This window comes from Rhinatrema bivittatum, chromosome 2 (assembly GCF_901001135.1).
Source record: "Rhinatrema bivittatum chromosome 2, aRhiBiv1.1, whole genome shotgun sequence".
NCBI lineage: Eukaryota > Metazoa > Chordata > Amphibia > Gymnophiona > Rhinatrematidae > Rhinatrema > Rhinatrema bivittatum.
Window position 1 is genome coordinate 203235741 of NC_042616.1, and position 14339 is coordinate 203250079.

The 14339-nt window shown below is 41.6% G+C and overlaps 1 protein-coding gene across 1 annotated transcript; it reads right to left on the reverse strand.

Annotated features, from left to right (window-relative positions):
- Window positions 1-4230: 4230 nt before the first annotated feature.
- Window positions 4231-5511, reverse strand: FERD3L (Fer3 like bHLH transcription factor; the record flags this gene model as incomplete). The annotated part of the gene is made up of 3 exons (XM_029587060.1): window positions 4231-4647; window positions 4699-4734; window positions 5482-5511. Coding segments are annotated over 3 exons (483 nt in total), but the record flags the coding sequence as incomplete, so codon positions are not given.
- Window positions 5512-14339: the final 8828 nt, after the last annotated feature.

Sequence of the window (14339 nt, forward strand, 5' to 3'; positions counted from 1 at the left end):
CGATTCGCGGCAAGAAATCGCTCCCGGAACCCCGCTGGACTCCCAGGAAACTTTTGGCCAGCTTGGGGGGGCCTCCTGACCCCCACAAGACTTGCCAAAAGTCCAGCGGGGGTCCGGAACGACCTCCTCCGTCGAATCGTTTTTGTCTATGGCCGCCGCCATTTTGCGGCGGCCATTTTGAAAAATGGCGCCGGCTGAAGACAACACGATTCTATTGAGGGGGCCGTTCCGGACCGCCGCCGTTCTGGACCACCGCCGGATCCCCAGGTAATTTAAAGCATGGGGGGGGGGGGGTTCGGGGGGGGGGGGGGTTTAATTTAAAGGGTCGGGGGTGGGTTTTAGGGGTTTTTAGTGTGCCGGTTTTCCTGCCCTCCCCCTTCCCCCGATTTACGATTTTTTAACGATAAATCGGGGGAATTGGTATTGTATCGTGGCCCTAACAATTTTTTGACGATTTAAAATATATCGGACGATATTTTAAATCGTCAAAAAACGATTCACATCCCTAGTAGGGATGTGCTGCCAGTTGGAACAAAACAGAAAATGTTTTAATGACATTTCCTGTTTTGTTTCATTTTGAAAATTTCATTCATTTTCATTTGTTTTATTGACAGAACCTATTTTCAGTAGCTACGAGAAAAACGGCTTTTTTTGTGCCTTTTAAGTGAAATAATATTCCCCCTACACACACACACATCCCTGCCCCAAGCTTGTGGTCAACCTCAAAGGCAATTTCAAGTCTTCCCAAATTTCCCCACCCCCATCTCTTATCCTATCCAAGTCTCTCTTCAGGAAGCAGGAACAATCTCCAGTTGATCCTGCCCCCCTGAGGCTGTTTCTCATAATGGCACAGCCTTTACATTTTGCCTATCTTGGGTAACCCATGCCATTTTATGGTGTGGCAAAAGGTAAAGGCCAGTGCCTTTATGGGAACACAGGTGAGGCAGGCGTGACTGGGGGATTGTTCCTGTTTTATGAAAAGAGACCTTCAGATGAGTGGAGGGACCCAGCAGGCTGGCCACAAGCCAGGGGGGTGGAGGGCTTTACAAAAAATGGACAAATTGCAGGACTTTATATACTCTTTCTTTAGTTGTCCATGTATTTAGTTTGGTAGATGTTTGTTTTTTTTTTCATTTCAAATAAGCCAAATGGAAAACAACAAATTAAAAATAAAATGATTAAAAAAAATCAGTGCCCACCTCTAAAATCAAATATAATATCAATATCCCATTGATCTGGCATTATTTTATTTACAAGAACTATTTTGCCCTTTGGGGTGAAATTTGGAATTGCCCACACTTTTTTCAATGTAAGTGGGGCAATTGGAGCCCTAATACATTGCATCTAAACATCAAAGAGAATCTGCCAGCATTATTTAACAGCAGGAAAGCACAGAGGCTGAAATTATCATTTGTACTTTGCACCTCCTGTTCACGTGGGGGTCCAAGTGAGCCAAAACAGTGTGTGCTCTTGGAAAAATCAAATCTAACCATGCCGTCTTTCTCCCCCAAGCTAAAAATTATCTCCTCTAGAAAGTCTCTTTTTAACCTGGGTAAAAAGTAAGTTTACTGTAAATGCCTGCCTAGGCTTTTAAAGCCGGGCACAGGAGAAGAAGGATCATTTTCATCCAAGGCATTCTATCCAGGTAAATGGCTAAGAAAACAATCCATTTTGTAAAGACTTTCACCAAATTTGGATTGCTGAAGCAGAAGACTGTCATTAAGTCTTGTGGCAACAGTTTCCAGAAAAGAGAGAGAGAGAGTTCTAGTAGCCCTGTCAGTCCTGGTAAAAGCTGCATTCCTTCGGTTGTGATATCTGTTAACACATACCAGCCCCATGAATGATGCAGCACGCGTGCTTTTCAGACCTGCTCTGCATCTTCTTCAGGTGATATCATCAGAAGATGCCTGTGAGGTCTCAAGTGCTCAGGTACTGGAGCATCATTTTTGTTAATCCTTTTATTAAAGGTATGACAACCTACAGAGACCACAAACACACACACACACACACACACACACACACAGAGGGAGATAAGTGGTTATCTATCACAAAATCATTTGTGGGGGGGGGAAAAAGCCCTTTATTTTTCACGCACTTAGAATAGTTAATGCAGCCTGGCCATGGATCCTTTATGAAATATCCACCCTTTTAGAGTATGCATGCCCCACTCCCGGGATTTTCTTACACGTTTCATAGAAGCCTGGTTTGAAAAAAAAAAAAAATTCTGGAAAGCTCCTGGTTTATTCCAGTAACTGAAGTTCATGTTCCCTCTGCACGTGCATTGCAAACCTTCCGGTTGTATCCATATCTCTCTGGTGCAGCAACAAAATAATCACATTGCTTGCAGCAGGGCACAGGTGGAACAAGGGGGCGTGGCTAGCGGGAAGAAACAAGCACGTGCGCGCTAGGAGGGCGTATACAGCCTTTTGCCTCCCTGGCTCTCCCCTTTCCTCTCCTTCCAAGCTCGCCCAGTCCGGAATACACTGTTCAGTCCTGCTTGGCTCCACGCAACCAGGAGAAGCAGGAAGAGAAACATTCACCAAATCAAACACAGGAAACAATTATGACATTAAAAGAAAATGCTAAAGCATGTAGCCATTTTTTTTTTGTTTTTATTAACGCTGAGGGATTTGTTCTTTCCTCTTTAACCTCCCATGGTCCCCCCCCCCCTTCTAGAATTGTGCAAAGCATTTCATCCCTGTGTATTTTGTGACTGTGGCCTCCCAGGCCATTGTCGTGTAATGCCAAAATAATTAAAGCTTTTCTTGCGTTTAGCTCGCTCTGTGAAGCTCGAGCCCTCCCACCTGTAGGCACAAGGGCAGCCGCAGCAGGCATCCCAAAGCCAATTAGCGCTGTGAGAGCGGCAGGCACAAAGGGAAGGGGGCGAGGGTTTCCCGGGGCTCCCGGCAGCTATGCGCCGACAGGGCCAGAGCAGAGCGTGACCCCCTCCCCCCCCTTGCCAAACACTCCCCCGCCCTCCGCCAACACGGGGCGTTTACTGAGAACAATGCCAGGGAGAAAAGCTGCTGCTGCTGCCTTCAGCCTCGCCTCGCCGGGCGGGGCGCTGCCTGCCTGTCTCCTCCTCCCCCCCAGCCCCCTTTCCCAGCAGAATCGGAATAAGTCCACTTCGTGGCTTCGCTTTGGCTCTTTTCATTAGCATCCTCGTCTCCACTTCGGGGGGTTTTTATTGGTCAAGTCAAGGGGCTTCTTTCCAAAATTTGTGGTTTTATTTTATATTATTATTATTATTATTATTATTTTACAGAATGAGAGAAGAGTCTTTGGGGAAATTAGGCCATCAATGATGCTAATGCTGTGACGAAGATTTCCCAGGCTTACAAACAGGTGGTTTTCTAATACATTTTCCTAGAATGTAAAGATTTGGGGTTTTTGTTTTTTTTTTCAAAACATCTACGTCAATGGTCTGCTAATTGCAAAGCAACATTTCGGGTTGCCACCCATTCTATGATTCACCCATTTGTTTTATTCCACTTCACTCCATTTCTTTCTTTTTTTTCTTTCTTTTTTTTTTTTTTTTGTCCTTTTAGGCTGCATTTTCTTTTCTTACCTTTCTCCTTCTTGACTTTGATCAGAAAGTTTCGGGCGTCCTTGATAAGGTTAAATTATTTGACTTGTTTGTTTTTTTTTTTTTTCTCTCTCCCCAAATCTAAATAACTACAAGTCCATATAAAGAGACATTACATTCCATGCTAGTTCCCGGGCTCTCGGCAGGATTATTGAAAGGTGTTGGTCTCTGCAAGAAATCCTGTAATTATCCCCGCCCTCTGAAACTGAGATCGTTCTTGCAGGCTACCGAATGCTGGCAAGGTTTACAGCAAAGGCTCCGAAAACGCAGGAACGGAGGCGGAAAATGAGACGGTGCGCTGCTTGTCAACGTGAGCCACAGAGGAAAGGACATCAGGACAATTATACTCTGACAGCAGCTCCAAAGCTAGCGGGGAAACTCGGTCCGCAGCATAATCGTTTTTAAAAAAAATATACCCTTACAGGTTTTAAGCAAATAGTTTCATCTACTTCAAACGTGGCCATTTGTCTTGATTAGATCTCCTCCTAGGAATCTCCAGGCAAATTTGCCAAACGGAACCTGAAACACAACCCTAGAGAAAAAGACGTGCACGCCTTCCCCGGTCTCTCTTTGCTGAGATCGATCCTTTCCGATAATGCCCGTTTGGTTGGTAATGTTCTTCTTTTAGACGTCTAGAGTCCATTTCATCCCAGCCTGCTACACGCGTCTTTCTTTTGGTAGCCATCCAGCAGGTCGGTCATGAAGGAGATGTAGACGATGGCAAGGCGCAGGGTTTCGATCCTGGACAGCCTCTTCTCGTAGGCAAACGTGGGCACCTTCTTCCTGAGCTGGTCAAAGGCCTCGTTCAGGTTGAACATCCTCTTTCGCTCCCTGATGTTGGCGGCTTGGCGCTGGGCATACGTAATCAGTCGTTTTCTTTTGGGTCTCCCCAGGACGGGCGATGCCTTCAGTGCCTCCTCCTCCTCCTCCTCCTCCTCGGGGTCCTCCTCATCCAGCCTGTTCAGAGCAGGCATCCCCTCCCGGAAGGAAAGGGCTCTGCTCCCAAGCGAAGCAAAGCCGTACAGCCGGTCATAGAGGTCCAGGCCGTGCACGGGGGCCGCCTCCCCGCCGCTGCTGGAGTCGTGGCCGTGAGATCCCAGAGCGAGATCGGCCAAGCTCACGTCCGCCACGAAATCTAGCACCGTGGACTCCACCAGGCCTCCCTGATTCTCCATCCTAGCCACGGGGCTCTCACCGATTCCAGGAAGGATGCTCTCGCTGCCCTTGATATCTTACTTTGCAGCGGCTTAGCTGGTACCATCACGGGCCGAAGGCGAGAAAGGGGCATTAATATTTATAGCCGGCCAGATCACAGGATTAGAAAGTTAAAAAAAAAAAAAAAAGGAAGGCAATAGACATATCCATTCCTAAAGCCGATAAAGAAAGACAACCGAGCCTCGGGGCGCGTGGGTATTCCAATGAGAAATGGTGCCCGAAGTCCCAAATCCTGTCAAAGCGAGCAAGGGAAGTTCCTTCTTGGCAAAGGCCTTTAGATCTAACCCGCTGAGCGCTTTGTAACTTCTTACACATCCGAAACAAAACGATTCGAAAATCTTTTAAAAGGAGATGAGTGAAGAGTTGGGTTGTTTTTTTTTTTTCTCTCCTTCTTTCTTTTACATTTCTCCACAGGGCTTGATTTGGTTCTTACTGCAGAGGAGAGCTCTGAATCTTGGAACCGATTCTTCCAGTTGATGTCAGACAAGTGCATGCATGCTTTTAATGATGTTCTGGAGAGGAGACCTTCCTGCTAAGGGTCACCAGGAAATGTTTACCCTGTATCCCAGTGCCAGGGGAGCTGAATGACAGGACCTCCATTAGCTTATGTAAGCAGTGTAGAGGACCTAATATTGCATTCCCAATAGTAACTGTTGGAATCAGCTTTCTCCTGCAAATACGTTCAAACAGTTCTTCGGCAGTGCAGTAACATATTAGTTTTCTTTCAAAGGTAGTTTTATTGAGGCCACTAGATAATCCTGCTGCTTCACTTAACATGCTCCTACCTCCCGCCCTCTTCCTCCCGAAGTTGTCAAAAATGTGACCTGTTAGTACCCCAGTCTGCTATTAGGGGAAAAGTTAATTCCATGACTGTCATGCAATAGCTAAACATTAAAATGTATTAAACGGGGAAATGTAGCACAGAGTCTTATCCAGACTTTTTTTTATTTTCAGGGTAATTATTTTTAGTATTTTGCCAACAGTTTTAATTCTTGTATGTGTTATGCTGATTTCAAAAGATAAATCTATTTATTAGACAGATATGGAGAGCTGTTGCATGCGTAACCATTAGTTTGGTGCAGTTTTTATTTCCCTGTAAAAAGGTAAATTAAAATGTCTCGTAGTTTTTTTTCTCCCTTAATCAGATATGCTGTTTCTTAGTGTAGTAGTGCATTATTACAAGCACCACACGCACAATTGGACAATTCAAGGCTCTGATTTAGGGAAGTCCTCATTATAAAACCTTTTAGATACAAAACCATTCATTCTGGATCCCTGGCATCGAAGTTAGGCAGAACAGTCCTACTTTACTTATCGTTAGTTTTAAGCAGCTCAAGTATGTTTTTTAGTGGGAATTGATGAACCTAAGGCTTTTTCTTCCTCTTTGTTTGTTTATTTATTTATTTTTTTACAATAGAAGCAAGGATTGGACATCCGTCAGCATTACAATCAAAAATTAAATAAAATAACAAACAAAAGCCAAGATTATGAGAAATGGATTTAGGATACTAGAATAACTACAGTAACACCTTACATTTAAAAGCGAAGTTTGGAAACATGGAACGCGTCACAGTACTATGGACAGCTCCTGGAGACGGAGGACGTTCATGTTCACAGATGCACAGGTTACTCCTAACCGGAGCAGTAACCAAAAAGGCTCCAATCTGGGAGACACAAGACGAGAGAGTGGCCCAATAGAAGCCATAAGTCGTCGTCGTAGTAGTAAAGCAGTAATTTAAAAATATATTATTTACCCAGTACATTCGTACTGTGCCTTTATTCCACAAATTAACTCAAACGACTTAAATGTGTTCTCTAATATGAACATCTCCAGCACAGCTGTGCTGTAAGACTCAAGCATCTCTACCAGTTCAGCACAATGCACAGGATTCAAAATAGGTGTGAAAGTCGGGGCGTATCATTTTATCCATTCAAATCATTTGTTAGAACAATATAAACGAAAGTAAATTATTTTGCGTGTATTTCATAATATTTTAAATGAAAATAATCATGCATCATTTTCACAATAATCTAACTACAAAATAAATCTAGTCAAAACACATTCAGTTAAAACAGAAGTCAAGAAACTAAAACATGGAATCACCCGACTTGTAGGACCCCAGTACCATTTATAGTTTATCTACATAAGATGAGAAATGCATCAAAATATAGCACATCAATTCTAATATACTCATTATTCTCAATATAAAGTTGCAAACATTTATCTATTGCAATCTGTTATCAGTGCAGCCGTAATTTAACTTTCTAAGAATAAATTTCAGCACCATTACAGACAGGTTTGAAACGTTGTGGCTGAGGGAAATAAATAAAATGAGGATTATAATCTATTTATGGCTCCATCTTCTTTTTATTACACTATTCACTGTAAGGAATCATTACAACTAGCCTGCACAGCTGCTAGTGTGTATATTTGATGCTAATTTTGAAAAAGAACCTATCCAGGTAATTTGTGCCTGCCAGCTCTGATAGTCCTGACCTGATTTACTGCAGGCTTAATAAACCAAATTGTTTCAAGGACAAGCAAAAGCGAGCTTCAAGCAGATCTCAGCAGTTTCGGCTGACAGCCGATACAGCATCACTTGCTTTCAGATCAGATTCTCACAGGTCTCCTCTAGCTCTCGAAGGGGCAGGCGTGCATTACACTGGCATCCCTGAAGGACCAATCCAGATCCTCAGGAGCAGGGTTGCAGAGCCCAGCTGGGGCTGCAAGCGCACCAGTGCGAGTATTCAGCCTCAGTTTAGCAGAGTTGCCCCGTGGCTCGAGAGAGCAGAGCTCCCGCCTCTCACTGCAACAGGTTACAGGTCCCAGGCTGGCCAGTCTTTCCTCGTGAGTCAGGCTGAGAGAGCTAGAAAAATGGGGGCACTGGGATGATTGCCTGATACTCAATAAGAAAGATGAGATTTGGTCAGTTAGACCTTCTTTGATGCTTGCTGGATTCATCTTTATTCCATTTCGTAGCCCATCTCCTCGTAAAATAATGTGCTAAGTGGATAAAATCACTTCAACATGTTTCTAGGTGCTACCAGAGGAGATTTAGGAATGTTAAATAGCTGAAGGTTGAATCTTCTACCATGATTCTAAAATACTTCTATTTTATGGTTGATCATATTTTTTTTTTAAATTAAGACTGCTTCAGAAGCCTGCAGCTTTATTTTTCCTGTTGTTCCAGTTTCTTTTTCCATGCTTTCTGAAAGATTGTGCTTTTGTGTTCGCTTTTTCTTGCACTGAGCATGAATATTCAACACCGGTTCATTGCTAGTTGTGAGTGCTGTCTCGATTCCTGCAATGATTGCCCAGTGGGCAGGTAATATTTCCAAGAAAACGTATGTGCATACTTTTGAAAATTCAAAATAATGCATGTAAGTGTTGTGAATTCCCAACTATCTTCAGATATTTCCTGAGGAAAAAATCTGAAAATAACCTAAACCTTGCATGTTAAGGAATTGTTCAGTCTGGTAAAAAGCATCATCTCTAGGCAATTACATTATTAATTTTCTTTAATCCAAATTTTTTGCTGGTGGTTTAATACACTGATGCCTATTATTCAAATATCTTTTTTTTATACTAATGACCAACCCATTACTACCAGGTCTGCAACTCCTTGCCAGGTTTCCTCCCAAAGATTTCATCAACGATAGAAACATTGAAATAATGATGGCAGAAAAATACCATTTGACCTGTCTAGTCTGTCCATCCAGACTATTTCACTGGCCTGAACACCTGTTCCCCCAATGACACTCAGCGACCAGACAACTTGTGGCTTCATGCCAGGCTCATCAGCTAAAATTATTGTGGCTCCTTACATGGCCCTCAATTCCAAGATTTATCATAAGGACACTGGGGCCAGTTCTTTCTCCACTAGTGAGGAACACGTTTCCCCTGCTGGAGTCAGATACCTTCCAGCTGAAGACTTCTGACTCCTCCCATGTGCTACTTCTTAACATTCTGCTACTGCTGCCAACATTGTCACACAGCTCCAAAGAAGAAGCTTGGACAGGTGATGGTAGAAGGAGAGGTCCAGGTGGGTAGAAAGAAGGGGAGCTGATGTCCAAGCAGATGAAGGGGTGGGTAGAAGTGGTCCAGGTGGGTAGAGTGAAGGAGGAAGAGCTGAATTTGAGACATGAGAAGGAGGGAGAGAGAGGATGACTAGATGGGTGGAGGGAGGTTTTCTAATTTGATATTTTCAAAGAGAGGGGAGTCATTCTATAATTGAAGCTGTCCAATATTTGGACCGATCAAATATGGAAGAAGTTGAGGAACAGTGTCAGAACTGTTAATCAGCAATATGAGTAGGAATGATTATTTTTTACACTGCTTGGTTCCAAAATAAAACTATACATAATTTTTGAATAATATGCTTGTATGCAATATGCTTACCCTTATGACAGATATCATAAGGGTAGCAATGCTTCTTGAGCAGGAGCTGCATGGAACAGCTGGAAAATGTTAGCAATGACCAAACCAAAGAAACCATAGCAAACAAGTTTAAGGTAAATGTCAACATTTTAAAATATATATTAAGTAAATTCTGCCTACTAAAACTTGATGTGCCAAAGAAAGCCATTTTCTCAGAGGGTAAATAAACTATATTATTTAAATACTGTAACTAGAGACAGAAAGCAAAAACAGTACTTATCTGAGCTAAAATGGAAACTCCAGTACAAATTTCTAAATGCAAAGCAATATTTTCTCATACCTGTACAGGGAATTCTTCTGTTACTCAAGAAAGTGGATAAAGTGCAAACTATAGTAAATAAAAGACATTAACATACATCATCTGTGCATTTCATATACCAATGAGGCAGTCAATTACATGTACCAGTACCAGGCAGTCAGTACCAATGTAACAGTGGCACACAAGACAGATATTCTTTTGGGTTTTTTTTATCTGCCCCAATGTACTTAAAGAAGAAGGACTATCATTAGAAAAATATGATGACATTGAGATTAAGGCAATGGGGCTAATTTGACCTGGAGTCTTGGACCTTCACTCAGTGAATAGTAATCAAAGAACAGGTTTTTCCAAATGTCATCTGTCATTAAAAAAATAAAAATAAAAACAGTATTCAGAAAATGGCTGCTTACTTCCTTCTCTTCTTAGCTTCTGAACCTAAAAAAATGCTGTAAAATGTTTGTTGTCCTGAAAAATGAAGATTTGGAAGCAAGAATGTGGAATAAGAAGAAAAGCTCAAAGTGAAAACACAACCCTCCTACTCAGTTATTTTCTTGAAATAAAGTGCACACTCCTTCTATGAACACGCTGGATCTACAATTGTTATTTATTTATTTTTGCATGTATTGTATGGCATGCTAACTGTGAGGACTGACTCTATGACTCTTCTGTTTCTGGAAGAGAGTGTGTCTCTCAAGGTTCTTCTACTGTGAGATGAGGAGGGTGTGGTATTGGGACTGTGAAGGCATAAACATGACTAGAATATACAGACTCCTCCTCCTTCATGCCCTCTGTGTCCCTGGCCATTTGAGTCAACACCCGTTGCCAGTCCATGGCCAGGTACAAACCCATGTAAAAGAAGTAAACACAGACATAGTAACAGTGAGCTAAGAGGAGCTACAGAGAGCATGGCTGGCCAGGCACATGAAAGAAGGAGCAGAAGAGTAGCCTAGTGGTTAGAAAATTAGGCTATAAACCGTAGAAACTGTGTTTCAAACCCTGCTGCCACTCTTTGTGACTTCAAGCAAGTCACTTTACTCTCCATTGCCTCAGGTACAATCTTAGGGTTGGATTTACTAAGGTTTTTCTCCCATTCTCTGTCTATGGGGAAAAAAGCTCAGTAAATGACTTTCTTAGATTGTAAGGCCTCTGGGGATAGGAAAATGCCTACAGTATCTGAATGTAATCGGCCTCAAAGTGCCGGAAAAAAGCAGAAAATAAATAGAGATGGTAACTTTTTAAACCGGCGTGAGGGCAAGCATGTGCGCAGGTTATATAGCTAGGGCCTTGAACTTGCTGATCTAAATAATGATCATCCTATGTCAAACCTTCCCTTTCTGACAACGGTTTTAGAAAAAGTAGTATTAGAACAGCTTCAGAGTTTTTTTAGATGATTATGCTGTTTAGATAATCACCAATATGGATTTTTAAATAATTTAACATTGAGACCCTTTTATTATCTATTTTTAATATTTTTAGAAGAGGTTTTGATAATGGAACATAATTTTTATTGGTACTTTTAGACCTAACTGCAGCATTTGACTTGGTGGATCATAGCATGCTTTTAACTTGCCTTAAAGACATTGGGATTGGGAGCCTTATTCAAGTCTTTCATACCAGGAAGAACTCAAAGAGTTGTGGTAGGTGGAAGGAAATCCGCCATGTTTGATCTCAGAACAGGGTTCAACACTGTCTGCATCTCTTTTTAATGTGTGCATTGCTCCTGTTTGTTTGATTTTAGTGAATCTGGATGTTGGGTATCGAATATTCCCCTATGACTCCCAGTTTTTTTATTTCAATCAAAGGGTCACGTATCAAGGCATTAATCAATGTTTCAAATTGTCTTTCTACAGTAAAGGCTTGGTTATGTGATCATAAATTGACATTAAATATGAGTAAAACTGAGATTTTGCATCTAGCGAGATATCCTGCTAGTGATTTCCCTGATAAGATTTTGGTAGAAGGATTCTGTATACCCATCTGTATGTAATATTTTTGGTGTTTGCTTCTTGATACTATTTTATATATGTTCCATTGTAAATCACCTAGGCTACAATTTTGTTGTGTAGAGCGACTAATACATTTTAATAAATGAAAATGAAATGAAGCGCGGAATCTTGTTGTGATGATGGATGCAAAGCTTACACTCTGACCACATCTAAAACAAGTGGTTAAAAAAATTCCTACTATAAATTACAGATGTGGCGTAGGTTACATCCTCAACTAAGTGAGCAAGATCTGAAGACTGTGATGCATTCTTTGGTGATTTCAGCCCATCTCCCGATTTCGTTGTGTGCCCGGCTTTTAAAATTCACCTTTAGGCATTTTTTCCAAAGACACAAAATGGGAGAAAACCTTTAGTAAATAAACCCCTTAGATTTTTATTTTTAATTTTACAAACCTGTCAAATATTTGGGAAATCTGATACTGTTTAGCTCCTTTAGTGGGGGAAAATAGATCTTAGGAAGTCAGTTATTAACAATGAGTAATACAGCACACATGGTAAATAGGGAAAGGGCGTGTCCTTTCTTATATTAAGTATTGGCCATGGTGATTATGGTTTTAGTCTCTCATGCTAGGAGACACTTTTTCCATCATTTTTGACTCATTTCCTTAAGCTTGTACTGAAAGCAAGTTTCTTAATGTTACCCCTTAAAGAAATCAGTCACCAGTTGTCTTTTTCCTCTCTTCTATAATGTCACAAGCATTTCTTGAACTAGTTGTTTCATTAGACTATTTGAACAGTATATATTTGTAGGTTACACTTTTATTTCTCTTTGTTTTACAATGTGACTGTAATAAAACAAGAAAACCCTTAATACATATCCATGGGAACCTTTCCTTTATTCTCAAGATGTATATCAATAATTAATAGAAAAAGACAAAGTAATATTTTAATGACATAAGAACTGCAAATAATCACTTGTATGGCGATATGCTTTCATTTAAAACAAACCAGAATATGTTTTGCATTTCCTATTTCATTTTGGAAATCAACTGAAAGAATAACAAACACAAATTTGCTTGTTTTAGGTTCATTTTCTTAGAGCCTTACCCTCTTCCTACCAATTAAACCTGAACTTTAAATGTAAAAAAAACCAAAAACCAAATGACCCTGTCCTTGGGCTTCTTCTCCATCCCTCCTATTCCCTTCAGCTCCTCTCCCTTAGCCTTACTCGATCCCTGGGGTCCAGAAAGAGAAGGAGCAAATTCTTGCCCTGCTGGTGCCACTTTGGATTATGCACCGGTGAATCAGGATTGACTGGGGATTGCTCCTGCACCCTTTGGACCCTGAGAATTGGCTAAAAGGGGAATTAAATCCGCAGGAGATGGGGTAGGGCTTGCTGCCAGCTTTCAGTGTCTGCTGTGCAAACTAAAACATCTTTGTGCATGCTATTGAAAAATTGTATGCACTGAAAAAAAAAAAAACAAACAAAACCCTGGAAACATCCCAAAATGACACTAAAAAGAAAAATAAAAAGAGGAAAAAAAAAGACAATTGTTTGCCTGTACACCACTAATATTTAGAGATCATAAAAATCATCTATTGTACACTTGGATAAATTATCACAGGTAACTTTCAATGATTATCATGCAATACAAAATTATCAGTAGCACAGGAGATACTAATGAATTAATTTTCAAAGCAGTTACATGCCATAAAGCCAGCTTGTACTTTACGCATGTAAAGAAGGGTTGGTCTAGGGGCATTCTGGGGAGGCTCCAAGAGTTTGCCGCACAAAAGTTGTTGTTTTATGAATCTTGCACGAGTACAGTTATTTGTGCAGTTTTATGCCTGCTAATTAACCAGCTCACTCGATATCAGACTCATCTCTTATATTGGTTGGATGGGAGAACTGGGGAGGGGGGGAGAGTTCAGGATGAAGAATTAGAAGTGTCTCGATGACCTGGAAATGGACTGGGTGAGCTGGTGGAGATATTGGCAAACTGGTGATTTCAATTTCTCACGCATGTTTTAAAATATATCGACTTCCACATATGAATCAGAGTTTTACGTGAGTTCCTCTTTTTTTTACGTGTAAAATATATGTGCCTATGTTTATAAAAGAGTTACAGAAACTATTTGCTTGCAATGTTTTGCAAATATTTTCACATAACCAAACATATGCATATTTTAAAATCTGCATGAACCTGATAAGCACAGGTTATAAAATACTACTGTATAGTAAATCTCCATCATATATGGGGCAACACAGAATTCTTTGAAAATGATCCTCTATGTCACTGTTTCCCAACCAGTGTGCCATAGCATTCTGGTGTGCCTTCAGACCTTATTAGTTGTGCCACTACCTGATGTTCATATCCAGGCCAGCACCTGGGCTCTGCTCTCAGCATCTTGCAGCAACAAGAGACACCAGTGGTGACAATTAAACCATGCAGATTCTCCAGTCTGAGAACAAGTGTAATCATGCATGCCTCTACTTCCTAGCTGTAGCATGAGTCCTGGAGTGTGGTAATTAATGGACAGCATGAAGGACATGGGCAGCCAAATTCTGCTTTATGCTGTGCATTCAGCAGCTCCTAGTCTTCTCCCTCCCGAGTCTCCTTTTAGTCATTCCAGCCTCTGAGAGCTGGATGTAACTTTTGAGGGCACTGCAAGCAGCAGCAGCAGTTGAGGAGCTCTGGCAGCCACATGTGGAGGCCACGGTAACTGTTGCATCCGTCAGTTGCAGACGGCTGCGACCGCTCTGCCTCACCTCTTTTCTTCCCTTTTCCTCCTCCTTGGGCAAGGTGGCTGCCTCTGGTGCCGAGGGCCTCGGCGTCTCCAGCTTAGCATGAGCATTCCAGTCCACCATGCTCACTCCTGTGGCCTCCTAGGGCAC